Genomic DNA, 16,269 nt, shown 5'->3' on the forward strand with positions numbered 1-16,269 from the left:
ACTAACAATTAGAGACAGTCTTTTACTTACTTTTAATTTGAACACGATTTTGTCTTTGTGTCCGACAAATTTTATTGTGTAAACAATAAAAGAGAATTGATCTGCCTGATGACAGAACAAAACTTCTGGCAAAACTCAAAATAGGATTTTCAATAATGTTTTACTTAACTCTTATTCCCTATTTAATCATAGTGGTTGGATGAAGAAACATAAATATGAAAAAATTTCACTTATTTATAATTGTATACAATAATAGAAAACAATCATTTATGCAGGCTGTTTCTGTTGTTCTTTCTTAGCAGCTTCAGCTAAAGCTTGTTCCTTTTCAAATTCAGCTATGAGACTTTCAACTTCATTGCTACTCAGAATGTTGATTTTAGTTTTGTTTCCAACTCGAGTTAGAGTAGCCATCTCAACTAAAATCAAAATAAGCTTTAATGCTATCAAAGCAAAATTAGTTAAAACTACCTTTTTCTGAAGAAAGCTTGGTCATGTCAAGTGTTTTACTCAATACTTTAACTGCTAATGATTTTGCACTCTCTAAAGTCATTTCACCTTCTTTGTATTCCTGTTTTAAGCTCGAAATAGCAGCCTGCAATTAAACTTCTTTTAAGGATTTCATTATTGATAGATGATGAGGCTTTACAAAGCAATGGTGCGCCCAATTATGACCTACGCCGTAGAAACCCGTGCGGAAACAGAGAGAACCAAACAAAAGCTCAGAACGATAGAAATGAGGATCCTGAGAAGAATTTCAGGGGTGACATTGAGGGATAGACAGACCAACAAGTCAATAAGACAGAGAACTGGTGTACAGGATGTTGTCAAGTGGAGTAGACAGAGAAGGAGGGATTGGAGAGACCACGTTGATAGGATGGAGTCAGATAGAATAGCAAACATCTGCAAGAATGAACAACCCAGAGGAAGGAGAAAGCCGGGTAGACCACCGAAAAGATGGGCTCAAAGCTGGTTTTCCTCATCTGCAGAATAGACCAAGTTTGAATGGATGAATAAATAGAGTAGACCAAGGCCAAGCAAACAGGGAACTCCCTAGCTTAAAGAAGAAGAAGAAGAAGAAGAAGAAGATTATTGATAGAATCTAGCACTTTTTGAAAGAAATACAATTCACCCAAAACTAAAATAAAATTTCATTTTGAAAATTTGCCTCTTACAAAGGATCTTCATCTTTATGAAGATCCTTTGTAAGAGGCAATCATTATTGGCTCTGGAATGTTCTCAATTTGTCGCTGAATTTTGATCAGTTTAGGAAATTCATCCCAAATTCTAAAGTGCAGGCTACAAACACAATAAAATGGCAACATAGTAGTGTGGCAGTTCTTGGTATGTTATCTGTGTTTATACATGTGTTTCTGTTTCATTTATGTTCATTGAATGTTTGAGTGAAAAACAATAGGGTGATTTTAATGTTGCGATCCATTTATGAAAATTAATCTTCCAATAATTTGAAACCAATTTTTCTTTCCATCCTATTTCTCCGAGTTACCTCAACTATTTTATATATATTGCTGAATCATTTTATGGATAAATTTATTGTAACATTGAGATCTTTTTTGAATTGCAGGATTAGATTTTTGCAGTTTTTGTTTATTTTTGATAGTGGAGAATGTTTTCTCATGATCTCTGATAATACATTATTAAAACTTTTAATGTGTTTCAAAGATGGATGACAGTAAATGGAAAAATTCAGAAAAAGACTTTTCAAACATAATCCTGGCATCAGTCTATGTAAGGCGTAATGGCAAAATGTGCTGACCATAAATAAAATGGCCAATGTAATACTTTTCAACTGTGCCATAAGTTACGAAGACTCTGTATCTTGTATTGTTTATTTTTATGAATAAATGAAAATAATTAGTTACTTACTGCGCTATTATTTCCAATACATGTGGCTTTCCAACCACTATAGTTTCCACTGGGATCAGATTGATATAGTTGATAACCATAATGCTTATCCCAACCCATGTACAAAATTGACACACCAAAAGGCCTTTTACCTAAAAACAAATGAGAACCAAATATGATACACAGTAAGTATTGCATTATTTTCACTTATACCTCTTTAAATTCAAACTATTATTATTTCTTGAAAATTTTCAATAACTATGAAATAAAAATGTAGAAATTAATATTATCACACAAGATTAGACAATAGAGATAAGATTAATACAAAATTTAAAAAAAGAACATTTCAAACATAATTCTTAAAATACTAGGAGAGGATATTCACAAAAAAATATGCTACAGAGTAACATTATGCTATAAATATCAGGCCTGATAACTTATTTAAGCAAAATTGAATTTTATGAAATAGCCATGCCATTTTATATAGACATATATATATACAGTGAATCCTCTCCTTGCGGACATCTTTATTAAGCGGGCAAAAGTGTTACCTATGTCTTTACATACAAAATCAACTACTCTAACTGGACACTCTAATAACCAGACGCAGACAATTTTTTTTGGTTCCAAAAATACTGCGACCTCTCTTTACCAGACGCGAACCTCTAACAACCGAGTTGTTAGAGGTAAGATAATATTGGCTGGAAAAATAACGTAAGAGACAAGCGATAAGTTTATTTCCAGAGAATCATCAGATGTCTGTCGAGCTGACGTTAAAAAAAGTTCAAAATAAAGTTGCCATCGCTTCTCCTTGGGTACTGATCAGAAGATGTGTACAAAGCCGATGAAACTGGCCTTTACTTCCAAGCCTTACCAGATAAAATCTTTGACTTCAAGCCTGAAAAACAGTGAAAAGATTTCCATGGAAAGGCTAACATTTGAGTTAGCAAAGTCCATAAATGTTTTAGAACCACTTTATTAGTTGAAAACGGCCTGGAAAAAAGTTTTGTCAGCAACAATACAAAATTGTTTTAGAAAAGCTGGTTTCAACAAAAGTAATGGCGGTTCTGTATCAAACGAATGGGTTTCAGAAGATTATCTTCTTCAATCTGCGATTGCTCAAATGGAAGGGTGTGCCACAGAAATGAAAATTTTGAAAGTTATGTTGCATTGACAAAATTGCAGCAACAGAAGAAATTAGTTTCAACTTTGAGAAGGCAAATGCAAATATAATTGACCAAGAATATAATTCACTAGAAGAGAAAGAAGACAGCGATCTCCAGCTTGACACTGTTGAAAACAATAACACTATTACTTTATGTAGAGGTTTAGAAAATAATAAGTGATTTGAAAATTTTTGTGAATGACTACTTCATTGCAAAATTTGGAAGATCATTATCAATCCATTATTTTGAGTGAAAAATGCAAAATATGCGTCAACCGAGCATTTTAGAATTCATAAATAAGAATATTCAATACAAAATACGTATTAACAATTTGTAGATAAATATAATTCTAAAAAATGTATGTTCTAAAATTCTGTACTTTTTTTTACACGACCTTTAATGATGACAACTCTTATAAACAGACACCTATAATAATCAGACAAAATTTGCAGATCCGTGAGTTTCCGTTTATTAGAGGTTTCACTGAAAATGAATATATATATATATACTTTTTTCAAGGCTGAACTAAATGAGCAAATGATTATATTTTAAGATTAACTAGGATTCAACTATACTGAAAATTGAAATAAAAACAAGGTAATTTCCACTATACCCTCTAACTGTTGCAGACGATTAAATAGTTTAGAGGCAATTACCTTGCTTTTATATTATTTATAATGAATTTCTTCTTAAATTGTATAAAGGAAATTGGATTATGTGAATCAGCAGGAATTAATCCAATTCATATTGAAAACATAAATTATTAATATTAAACTAAAAAGGCAGATATACACACCTCCATACTGGGTGTAAGCTTGTTTAACATCACACAACCATGACACAAGTTGTTCACATGGAATAGATTCTCCATATTGCAATAGATACCTCTGTCCTATCATCCTTAATTCATTAGTTAAAACATTAGCATCAGATGTAATACCAGCAACACTACAGACCATGTCACTGAAAAATTTTAAGCTTGGTAAAAACACTTTTACCATCGTATGGAATAGAAATTCCTATGGAAGTAGTAAGTACATATTTTTTTTGTAAGATTTAATTAGTTCTTTCACTTCCATAGTTTTACCAAAAATTCAAAGGAAACATACTCGTTCAATTGATATATCTTTTCTGAAGTGAATACTTCATCTAAAAGCTTGTTGGTGTTGCGTCTCTCAGCAGCCAAGAGAATTCCATCATTTGCCAAAATACCTAAACACGTACCAGCATGACTAATAGCTTCCATAGCATATTCGACTTGATAGAGGCGACCTAAAAGAAACATTTTTATATACTACAAAAATTATTGTTATTTGACGTCTTACCCTCAGGGGAAAAAATAGTTGTCCTGGTATCATATCGACGGGCCTAAAATGATTAATATTTTGTTATAAATAAAAGTGAAGAAAAACCTCGGAAAAATGACTGAGCATTTTACTCTAACCTTTCAAAACATAATTGAGTTAGTAAGGATTACATTAATTGAATTGGATGTAATTCTAATTCTTTACATACCATTTTCGGAATAAATCAGAATACAACTATATGAAAATTATTTTGATAAGAATCGTAAGTTTATTATGAACTCTGAAGAATGACTCGAAAAATTGTTGATTCCCAATCTGCGTTCGAAATGTCACTATCATTCTATCATAGAAAAACAATTTCTCCCTTGATGATTATCAATCCAATAAATATAAATATGATATTATTTTTGAGAAAAAGAGAGCTCTTTAAATAGGATATTTTTATCAGAAAATTGATTGTACTGTCGTCAAAATGATCGTTTATGAGTTATTTTATCACACATAAAAACATAGAAGCCTAAAAAAAACAAAATTTATTTGGTAGATCATCTGTTTACTCCAAAGTAGTTGAAATGTATATGTAAATAAAAGTTTGAATAACTTTCCATTTTTTCTCATTTTCAATTAGTTTCATTTTCCATGGAAAATTCTTTGGATAGATCAGAATTTATTCTTTATTTCCTTTTATGGTCGTCAGCTGTACTTTATTCAATATCAACATTCAATCAGCAAAGTTCGAAATGTATTTTAATATGAAAAAATTATTATAATTCCAAATTTTCAAGTATAATTTTCAGATTTTTCCATTTACCAAGATGATTATAATGATTTTGAAGCAGGTGTTTTCTCAAACAGTCGTAAAGATATTGCAGATTTGGAATGGCAAACAATGCTCTATCTTTTCAAGAGAATTTGGATATGGATAATTATTATGCTTGCATTGTCAGAGAAATTAAAACAGTATTGCTACTTTAATGTACACTCAAGTTTTTTGATATATATATACATATATATTTTAATTTAATTCTTTCAGGAGTTGAAGGTACTCAGAATAACTTTGTCTGTGATATTTATACTTACATACATAGGACCAATAGCCTTGATTGGAATATTAGCTCAACCAGTCATATTTATAATCATAACGAATAAAACTTCACAAAAAGCAATGCTGTGGATTTCTAATATCATAGTAATATCAATGATATCAATTTATAAGTATTATGTTATTAATGAATCATTCATGCTAAGGTATAAGCTCAATGAGAAAGAAAACTACCTACAAATTTTAGCTATTTACTGGACTAATCTTAGATGCTTTTCCTATTTCATGGAACATACTGATAAAAAAGAAAAAAAATCCACTTTAAATTTATTGTCTTATTGCCTTTACTTACCTGTACTTTTCAATGGTCCATTTATTTTTTATTCGGATTTTAAAAAAAATGAACAGATCACTCTTTCTTTTAGAGAAAGAATAATAATTATTTTCAAAGATCTGATGAGATTCATTTTTTGGATGATATTCATAGAGCTAGCTCTTCATTTTTTTTATGTTAACGCAACATCTTTTCAAGTAGGGGTGAGTATTAGACTATTTCAAGCTAAAAAAATGAAAAAAGAACATATAACATTTTAGCTTGTTGAATCATTTGATGATTGGGCTCTATATGGCTATGGTTATCTTATGGGGCAATATTTTCATATGAAATATTTAGTGGTTTATGGTTTGAGCACAAGTTTTGCCAAATTTGAAAATATTCCTGTTCCATCTTTACCAAAATGTATAGGAAGAATTCATCTGTATTCCGATATGTGGAAATATTTTGATAATGGATTATATAGATTTTTGTTGAGGTAAATATTTTTCTCATGTTATAAAAGAAATTTCTATTTTCAGGCTGAAAGCAAATATTAAATAAGGGACTAACAACATTTAGATTTTATAGCTCAATACAACAAAAATATAGACATCTTGATAGGAGCTAATTGTATGAAATTTGATGAACACATTGAATTAATCTGAAGGAGCAGATTCAAATGTTACACAACTGATTTTAAATTTGGCATATATATATAAACATTTTAAATCTTAAAGGTTGATTTATTTATACGTAATTAAGCATAGTCATCGCAATTTGACAATAATAATTTTACCAAAATACTGAAAATAGTTGAATCTGTATACAGACTTTGTAAACAACATCAAAAATGTTGAAGATTATTTTTTTCAATTCTGCATGTTTTTTTTAATTACTGTTGAATAACAAGTGCGTCTGACTGGGACAATAAGAATTTTATTATTTGCAGTTGTTCAGTTAGAACTTGCTACTGCTAGTTGCAGGAACGTTCTTTAAAATTTGGTGCCGTCATTAAAATTTTAATCCTCCAGTAGAAGGAGACTATTGACTACCTCAACCTTTTAATGAAGGATTGAAATTTTAATGCAGCATTAAATTTCAATGAACGTTCCTGCAACTGGGTGTGAGTATAATAATACTATATGGGCTGTTTTAGATAGTTGTTTCATTAGGGTTATCATATTCTTTGTAAGCTCACATGATAGTCAACTTTAATCATTTAATAATTCTCAACATAGTCACAATCAACAATGTTCTAAACTACAGAGGAATTTTGATTTTATTGAATGCCTTCCTTTGGCTCAGGATTTTTGACTATGACTCATTTTTCAATTTGTTTTTACTTTCAAATCAAAGTGGTGTGGTGGCAAGTTTTTTGCTAATGGCCAACGAGAACTTTCTAAAAGCATTTGATCAGTGTGTCTTACAGAGTACCAACAATAGTACATATCAATATGTTTTATATTATCTTCCTCTGCCAGACCATATTTGATGTTAACTTCTATAATACTTATTCGATAAGTCTTTCAGTTTGTATACCTCCTTGGAATATCGATTTTTCTGTATTATTTTCAGTATTGGAACAGTTAATTTGACTTTTTATTTAGAAATTCACAGAATAAATCGTTCGTACATAAAATCTTCAATTCTCTAACGAGTTTCTTAGTGTACATAACAAATTGATTAAAAATCAAAATTGACTTTCAAGTTTCATTAGGGGTTTCAATTTCAATCTACTTATATAAATTATTCATATTTCAGATATATATACATTCCAATGATGAAAACTCCTTATTTCAACAAAAAGATTCTGGCAAGTTTGGCTTGTTTTACTTTTGTATATATATGGCATGGTTTGGATACCTATATCTTAATTTGGGTTATTTTGAATTTCATCGGAATTTTCATTGAAAACTCAAGTACTGCCATTTATAAAAATTATTTGCAAGACTCAAAGATAGAGAGATACTTAGGAATGCAATGGATTACGAGGATAACATGTTTATTGCAAAGTTTTTTGCTTGCAATGTCTGCTATCTCAAATTTTTTCTTTTTCTCTAATGTGAGCATTGGGACTGTTTTTGCAACCAGAGTTTTTGAAGGTGAGTTCAGATTTTATAGTGGGTGCAGTATTTCGAAATAAAAATTGATTATAATTAACAAACATTGAAAAAAAAATTATATTATTCAAGAAATTTTCACTTGGATTGTTTCATATAATTTCCTTGATATATTTTGTTCTCATCATTGAAGAATGTATGTAAATTAAAAGAAAATGATTATTTGCTTTTGACACGAAAAATAGTAATTTACGTAACAAGTCCGGAAAATAGGGTTTTTTTGGACGAATAGACAAAATTCCAGGACGAGCGTAAGCGAGTCCTGGAAGTCTGTGAGTCCAAAAAAACCATTTTCGGGCGTGTTGCGTACAATATTTTTTCGGCAACCATGTAAAATAACACTATCGCTGCTGCTTTCCATATTTTATTGCGATTGCGATCAAAAAACATGCAAATTTTTGACAACTAATTTCATATGAACTGTCAGCCGTTATCTCGGTTGCTATGGATTCTATTTTTCTTTTCCAGCCTAGTCTGGGAAGTACGTACTTTCCGGACTAGGCCTGGAAATGCTACTTTCTCAGAGAAAAAGCGTCCGGGAAGTGAGCACTTCCCGGACGGTTGCCGAAAAAAGATATTTGGTACCTTTCAAACTGAATTGATATGAATATATAAGTGTTTTTTTTTAAAGAATGATATGATGAAATCGAATTTATAAAAAAAAACATTTTTTCATTGAACTATAGAGTTTATTTTTGATTCATACAGAATGTATCGACTGAGTAATATCGATTCAGAGAATTTTTGAATATATCACTGGCCGATTTTATCTCCAAACCATAACATTTCACAAATAATGTAACATAACTCAAGTTATGGACAATTTTTGTTTCGTTCAATGTATTAGAAAATAAAATATAAATGATAACATTTTCAACAAAAATAAATTATTTCTTTTTTTCAGCAAGTTTCACAAGCAACACTGTTTTGATATTGGCTTTATATTGCTGCTGTCATTTTTCTACAGAATTAAAAAAATCATTTAATGAAGAAAAGAACACTTGATTTTACATTTTTAATTCATATCTACAAATACTTAAGTAAATATACAATACTCTTGTAAAAATTGTTTAATAGAAAATCTATAATAATTTTTCACCAAACAATAACAGTTCTTATATTAATGAAAATTATATTTCACATTATCACGTATGACTGATATATGATTTTATAATTTTTTTTCTTGGGACTTTAAAATTTCCATTCTTTTACGCCTATTCATTTCTAGTCTTCTCATGGCCTCTTGTCTGTTTCTTTCAATGATTTCTTTTTGCTTGGCCTCTCGTATTGCTTTCGCTTGAAGCCTTTTTCTCTCTATCTCATTTGAGGAACATTTTGAAGAAAATTGATCACTACCTAGAATGAGACAAGAAGGTAGCAATTTAAAATTCTTTTAATGATAAGTAATACTTACTTGTATTATTACTTGGGGATACTTGCGTTGCTCGTTTTTCTTTATCCTTTCTTTCCATTAACCTAGCTAACGCTTCTTTGCGTTTCATTTCAATTTGTTCCATTACATGTTTAGGTAAATTATCTGTAAAGATTTTGAAATTTTTTATTGAAACATAAAATATTGTATTGTGGTACTACAATTTAATAAAAAAAACTTTCATAAACCGATTCTGATTTTTATTGGAATACAGATTTATAAATCTTTCTTGCCTTCCTCATCATTTAATTGCTTATGATTTTCGAATTATCAGTCGGGAACTAATGAAGAATCCTTTCTCAAATTCGATTCGGTCCCTCCGGCAGTTTGCCCTTCCATCCGTGAACACGATTACTCTCGAACGGAAAGACTTAGGAACTTGGAATTTTAGGGCTGGTTCGGATCTAGAAAACCGAATTTTTTGATAGGCAAAATCCGATTAATGATTCCTCAAATATTGCCGTGTGAAATAACAATTTTAAACTTCAATCAAAATTTCATGTTGATTGTGTCACCAGAACCATAGAAAATTCAAGAAGAAAATCGAAAACAATCCCATATTTCTCTGTTTAAATGTTATGTGTGGATATAAAATGACAATTTGAAGCTATAAGTAAAATTTTAAGCTGATGATCATATCATCGGTACCAGTTAACGAATGAACAAGTTAAGTCATTCACAATCCAATTACAAAATTTCAACTTGATCACACCTGTACTTTTGTAATGATCATCAAGATTCAGTGTCAATAACTGTCATTTATTTTGATGTTTACACATTAACGAACTAACTATTCATATTAACAAACTTCAAATTCATAAGTTTTTTGGTTGTAGAGTTTTTTTGTTCATCAGCAAGTCAAATCACTAAGATCAAATTCGCAAAATTCAGAAATCGCCTCGAAATTATATACAGTGTGGTTTAACGAACTCAACTCCTCGATTTTCCGGCTCTAAAATGAAAATGTGGAAAAACGCTCAGACACCGGGAAAATCATTTTTAGAGCACGTTCACATGACAAACGCTTTACGCGCGTTTGAATGAGCGCTGGATAATTGGATACCGTTCACATGGAACGCGCTTGCCAAGCGCTGTACGCGCGTTGTCGTAACGGCCCGTATTCAGTTTGAATTCTACATTTTGGTTTGAATCTGGATTCAGTATCAGATTTAGATGAGAATTAAACGTTTTTAAGTTTTGATAGGTAATTATAGATCGAATAGTTTCTATTATTCATCAATTAAAACTGATCCTACTTAAATCATCTTCGTTTTGCCGATGACATCGTCCTAATAAGTAGCAACATGCAGGAATTGAGCGAGATGTTAAAACAACTTATTGATGCTCTGAAAAAAGTCGGTTTGAAAATTAATGTTTCGAAGACCAAACTTATCAACAACACCACAGAACACATAAACATTGACGGCACACAACTTGAAAATGTAGAAGAATATATATATTTAGGACACTCAATAAGAATCGGCAAAGAAAATCAAACAGCAGAGATGAAAAGAAGAATCAGGCTAACTTGGATGGCTTTTGGAAAGATGAAATATATATTCAGGAATAGCGACATCCCAATAAACCTTAAAAGGAAAGTTTTCGATGCCTGCATATTACTGGTAGCGACATATGGCCTGGAAACTATGGTAATAACTAAGAAGACCGCAAACCAGCTGAGGGTGATGCAGAGAGCGATGGAAATAACTATGCTCAATGTTATGGAAACATGGAATTTTAGTTTCTTTCTGTGTTTTCTGGAAGTCACTGACTACTCCATAGTTACGAATTTTCGAAAAAAAATACCCCTGGACCCCAAGGGAAGTCAATGATTTTTTCACAGTTCATTCACATCGCTAATAGTCATCTACATACCAAATATGGTTATGCTCCGACGCTTCCGGAGATACGAATTTTTCAAATTAGACAGATGATAATTTGAATAAAAACGTTGCGAAAATATACCGAGATTTATAAAAAAAACAATATTTCCTCCAACGGAGACTCTGAATACTATACGGAACCCACTTCCTAAATTTATATCCGATCTAGTGAATATTTCCATAAAAAAAAGATTTTTGCCGCACGCCACTGGACACCACCTGTGGACGTTTCCGTCAAACAGTCTGCTAAGTTCACACCGGTTTATTTTCAAACGGACGCAAAATTACATGAAATGTAGAAAAATTATTTGTCTAAGTACTATTTATGCGAAAAAATAAATGTTTTCTCCTATCATTTCAGAATATCAAAAATAAATATAACACAAGTACAATATCATTATTTTCCACAATGTAAATTAAATTCAACACAAACAGCACCTAGAATACAGTTGTTCAAAGTTTTTCAATAGACTGCCTAATGAAATCAAAGAAATAAATAATTTTAAATCATTCAAGAATAAGATATTTCATTTATTGTTGAATAATTATAATTAGAACCATATACTTAGTATAGAAGATTTCTGCTGTTAAGTGGTAGGTGAATGTTATTTTGATACTATTTCTCTTCATTTGTATTTGTTCTACGTGTATCTCATGATTTCTAAATAAAGAGCTATTATCATTTTTATGTGGTCACATAATGAATTTTTTTGCTTCATTAGCATCTTCTTCACAGGGTATGATGACGAGTTCTTCCCAAGCCCGTCTCCTTGAGTTTTTATCTGAATATACACTACTTGTCATGTCGCATCACGCACAGATAGATTATCTATCTCTGTGATTAAGTTTATTTTTAACAGAGCGTTCTCAAATAAACATTATTATTATTATTATTATATTACAGGAAAATTCTCAATTTCATCTATGAATAATTTAGGAGAGTCCGGTTCCATTTTGAAATATTTCTGACCGAACGGATCGAAGGAAAATACGTAAATACGTCTCTGGCATCTATCAGCTCGTGCAAGGGCGCTCATCTGAACGGTTACATTAGAAACCTATGATCTCAAAGCGCGAGCCAACGCGCGGTTACTACGGCAAGCTCTAGAACAGCGCTCTACGCGCGGTCCATAAAAACGCGCGTAGGCATGTGTACGCTTCGAAGAAAATTCATGTACTTGTAAACGCGCGTTGTCAAAACGCGCGTAAAGCGCTTGTCATGTGAACGGGCTCTTATGGTATACACCTCATTTTCAAAGCATAAGCAGTTGAACGTCTGAACCGATTCCAATGTTCTTAACGTAATTAGACTCTAAATTTAATATTCCTTGAAGAGGAAGGGAACAAAATGTTATGTAGGATGCGTACTTTTCCAGTTATAATAAAATAGATAGACGGACAAGTTCTGGAGCAGGTAGATAGGTTTAGGTACCTAGGGTGCTGGGTAGATTGCAAACTGGATCCAGACATGGAGGTAAGATCAAGAATAGAACAAGCCAGAAACTGCTTTGTGCGACTTGGGAAGCTTCTCTCGGACTCACGAATCGGCCTCGGTCTGCGTTTGAGACTATCGAAATGCTACGTTTGGTCAACACTATCACAGCCGTCTTCAACTCAAGCCGTGCACAGAGAAAGGCAACGTCGCTTTCGTTGATTCAGGGAGTCCTATGCTCTGTCGTCGATCCAATGTTAGTTCGACGCGGACTCCTATATCCGCATCCTTAGTCTATAATTTTTGCATAATACACGGAATAATTCGAAAAGTACTATTGTTGGGGAGAAAATTCAGTTTATTTTTTGTTTTAAATTATTAGAAGAGGTAGTTTCCACAACACCCAGGAGGTACTACCGTGAAGCGTTACTTTTTAATGGGTAGTTCGCCAGTAGCCCTATTTTCCCAAAAGCAATTGGTATTCAACCAGAAATAAAAATTACAAAACATAAACTCTGTAGTTGATAAATAGATAATTCACAGAATTGATACTGAATCACACTTAAAACTGATCAATATCACAATATTTCAAACACTCAGATGAACTTTATAAACAATACACACTCGGTACACAAAACCGGTAACAAGTGCAACTTGTTTGAAGAAATTATCAGAAAACCCCACACAAATCGGTGATCTGTAAGAACTAAGAATAGTTATTCCCCTTTAAGTTTTGAACTGAAAAGTCAAGTGGTACCATTCCCTCTTAAACCCCGACCTTCCCGATGCATTTTGGGTCTATAGGCCACTCAGACATTGTTGCCGCTCTTACTGTGCATGGCTTGAGTTGAAGACGGCTGTGACACTATTGTATGGAGCCGAAACATGGACGCTCAAAGCGAATACCATCAATAAATTAGAAGCTTTCCAGATGTGGACATATCGTAGAATCCTTAAGATATCACGGACTTCACACACAACAAATGAAGATGTATTGCGCAGGTTGGGGACCGAACGTGAGCTATTCAAGCTCATAAAGATCCGTAAAACATCTTATTTGGGCCACATCTTGAGAAACGACAAATACCGATACGCTCAACTCATTATAAAGGGAAAAATCGAGGGAAGGCGTGGACTGGGAAGAAAGAAGCTGTCATGGTTGAAAAATGGACAGTGGACTGGCCTAAATTTCGAACAACTCATAAGAACCGCCGAAAGCAGAGAGGAATATGCCATGGTGATATCCAACCTTCATTGACGGAGAAGGCACATTAAGAAGAATAATAAAATATTGAATAAAATGTAATAAGAAATGTAAATTATTTATAATTATGTATTTATCAATAATTAACAACCTTTATATGACGTGTTTTTGGCGGAGACTACCGGTTGACCTTAAATGATCTTACTACGCATCTCCGCCCTCAATCTTGAAAATCCTTCAACGTATAGAAAAACTTTCGGAATAAAAGTTGTAGGAAATTTTATATTCTACAATATTGATAATGACAAGCAGCTTGAAACCTGAAGTAAACGAGATATGTATTTGCAAAAACCAAATAACCGTTTTTTGACCTTTTATTTTAATAGACGCGGATACCTTACCCTTACCCCATGTAGGTTTTGAGACAAGTTTCAGGATGTCAGAATACAAGTTTATACAAGTTTCTTTCTTTGTTTCTCAAGTTTCGAGGTCAACTACTACGTTGACTGGAATACTATTGCAAGTATACGAGATGAATAAACTATTAACATCTATATATTTTTGGATATATGAGGAATGAATCTTTTTTTAAAATGAAAATATGTTTACAGGGTTAGAACTATTTAGAGGGGCACTACAGGGATATCGAAAACCGTTAGAGATACAGGGTGGGTTAAATTACAAAAAATGTTGCGTTATTTAGGGACTAGTGTGTTGGTGTTAACAGATTCAGAATATCTCCAATGGTTCCCGAGATATCTCGAAAAAATTGAAAATCGAGATTTTTTTTCTGTATAACTCATTTGTGTCTGGAGATAACTTCAAGAAATTCGGTTTGTAGTCATTATCCAATATAGAGATTCAAATGGTGTTGTCAGATTTTTTCTGTTTTCCATTGTTTCAGAGACGCCATAGTTAATTTTTTTTCTTATGGCCGCCATATTGATTTTCTTTATGAGGTGATAAAAAAATTACGAATTCAACAATGCATCACACTCTACAAAAATATCGAGTCTAGGTACGCAAATTTGAAGAGTTGTTATGTGAAATCATCACATGAAAATCGCGTCTATGAAACAATGAAAAACAGAAAAAATCTGAAGACACCATTAGTATCTCTATATTAGATAATAACTACAAACCGAATTTCTTGAAGTTATCTCCAGACACAAATGAGTTATACAGAAAAAAAATCTCGATTTTCAGTTTTTTCGAGATATCTCTGGAATCATTGGAAATATTTCGGATCTGTTAACACCAACACAATCATCCCTGAATAACGCAACTTTTTTGTAATTTAAACTACCATGTCTTTCTAACGGTTTTCGATATCCCTGTAGTGGGCCTCTGAATAGTTCTAACCCAGTGTAGTTGAAACATTTGAGATCTAAATGACAGTTATTCTATTTCCAATTATATAAATAACAATTGTTTCGCTACACGGTATAGTTCCTTCAATTTTGCGTTTTGAATAATGTATAAAAAAATTAAAGCTGAAGAAGTTACTGTGTTGCTGAACAATTGTTATTCATATAATTAAAAAGTGGAAATAGACTGTAATTTAATTTTGATTCAAATGAATTTCCATCAACTATAAGGTGTGTGAATAAGTCTTTCCCGTTTTTTGTAAGAGATGGCGCCACCAATACTGTGCGAGTATTTAATGGTAACATATGTCATAATCAAAGCTTATTCATCTGTCAACAATTCCACACTAACACATTAGTTGAAATTTTTTCGCATCATAAATTTTTGAAATCGTGAAAATGTCGAAATTTGAGCCGAGTCGACGTCATTTGCAGGAAGTTTCACTTTATTGGTTCAATTTGAAGAAATCTGCTGCCGAGGCGCATCGGTTGCTTCAGGAAGCTTATGGAGAAGGTTGTGTCGATGATTCAAGTGTTCGCGGATGGTTTCGACGCTTCAAAAGTGGCGATTTCGACGTGGAAGACAAGGAGCGTTCCGGGCGGCCGCAAATCTTTGAAGATCAAGAATTGGCGACTTTGCTTGATGAAGATTCGTGTCAAACGCAAGAAGAACTTGATGAAGCATTGGGAGTTGACCGAACAACCATTTCCAAGCGTTTGAAAGCCATGGGAATGATCCAAAGGCAAGGAAATTGGGTGCCGTACGAACTGAAGCTGAGAGACGTCGAACGGCGTTTTTTCACTTGCGAACAGCTGCTTCAGCGACATAAAAGAAAGGGTTTTCTGCATCGTATCGTGACTGGCGATGAAAAGTGGATCCGTTACGATAATCCGAAGCGAAGAAAATCATGGGGACTACCCGGCCATGCATCATCATCGACGGCCAAGCCAAATATTCATGGCGCCAAGCTCATGCTCTGTATATGGTGGGACCAGCTAGGTGTGGTTTACTATGAGCTTCTGAAACCGAATGAAAGGATCACAGGCGAGGTCTATCGACGACAATTGATGCGTTTGAGCCGCGCACTGCGAGAAAAACGGCCACAATACTCCGACAGGCACGACAAAGTTATTTTG

The 16,269-nt window shown here is 32.8% G+C and overlaps 3 protein-coding genes across 3 annotated transcripts in view; 1 reads left to right on the top strand and 2 right to left on the bottom strand.

The window, feature by feature from the left end:
• Window positions 1-214: 214 nt before the first annotated feature.
• LOC123670772 (proteasome subunit alpha type-4) lies at window positions 215-4,701 on the bottom strand. The gene is made up of 7 exons (XM_045604324.1): window positions 4,545-4,701; window positions 4,355-4,397; window positions 4,139-4,301; window positions 3,826-3,992; window positions 1,885-2,015; window positions 469-592; window positions 215-416 (listed from the first exon to the last, which is right to left on the bottom strand). The coding sequence occupies exons 1-7, from the start codon at window positions 4,545-4,547 to the stop codon at window positions 268-270; spliced, it is 780 nt and encodes a 259-aa protein (XP_045460280.1). The 5' UTR covers window positions 4,548-4,701; the 3' UTR covers window positions 215-267.
• A 146-nt stretch (window positions 4,702-4,847) lies between these two features.
• On the top strand, window positions 4,848-9,437 carry LOC123670770 (protein-cysteine N-palmitoyltransferase Rasp). Its single transcript, XM_045604322.1, has 6 exons — window positions 4,848-5,078; window positions 5,134-5,312; window positions 5,370-5,915; window positions 5,973-6,190; window positions 7,456-7,796; window positions 8,719-9,437. Exons 1-6 carry the CDS (start codon window positions 4,976-4,978, stop codon window positions 8,817-8,819), a joined length of 1,488 nt encoding a protein of 495 aa, XP_045460278.1. The 5' UTR covers window positions 4,848-4,975; the 3' UTR covers window positions 8,820-9,437.
• The window catches only part of LOC123670771, a 58,524-nt gene continuing 51,070 nt past the window's right edge, over window positions 8,816-16,269 (bottom strand). Inside the window, exons 3-4 of the mRNA XM_045604323.1 lie at window positions 9,229-9,351; window positions 8,816-9,170 (exon numbers count right to left, since the gene is read on the bottom strand). Coding sequence (XP_045460279.1) covers window positions 8,983-9,170; window positions 9,229-9,351 — 311 coding nt within the window. The 3' untranslated portion in view covers window positions 8,816-8,982. The remainder of the gene's footprint in view (window positions 9,171-9,228; window positions 9,352-16,269) is intronic.

The sequence above is a fragment of the Harmonia axyridis genome, chromosome 1 (genome assembly GCF_914767665.1).
Source record: "Harmonia axyridis chromosome 1, icHarAxyr1.1, whole genome shotgun sequence".
Classification (NCBI taxonomy): domain Eukaryota; kingdom Metazoa; phylum Arthropoda; class Insecta; order Coleoptera; family Coccinellidae; genus Harmonia; species Harmonia axyridis.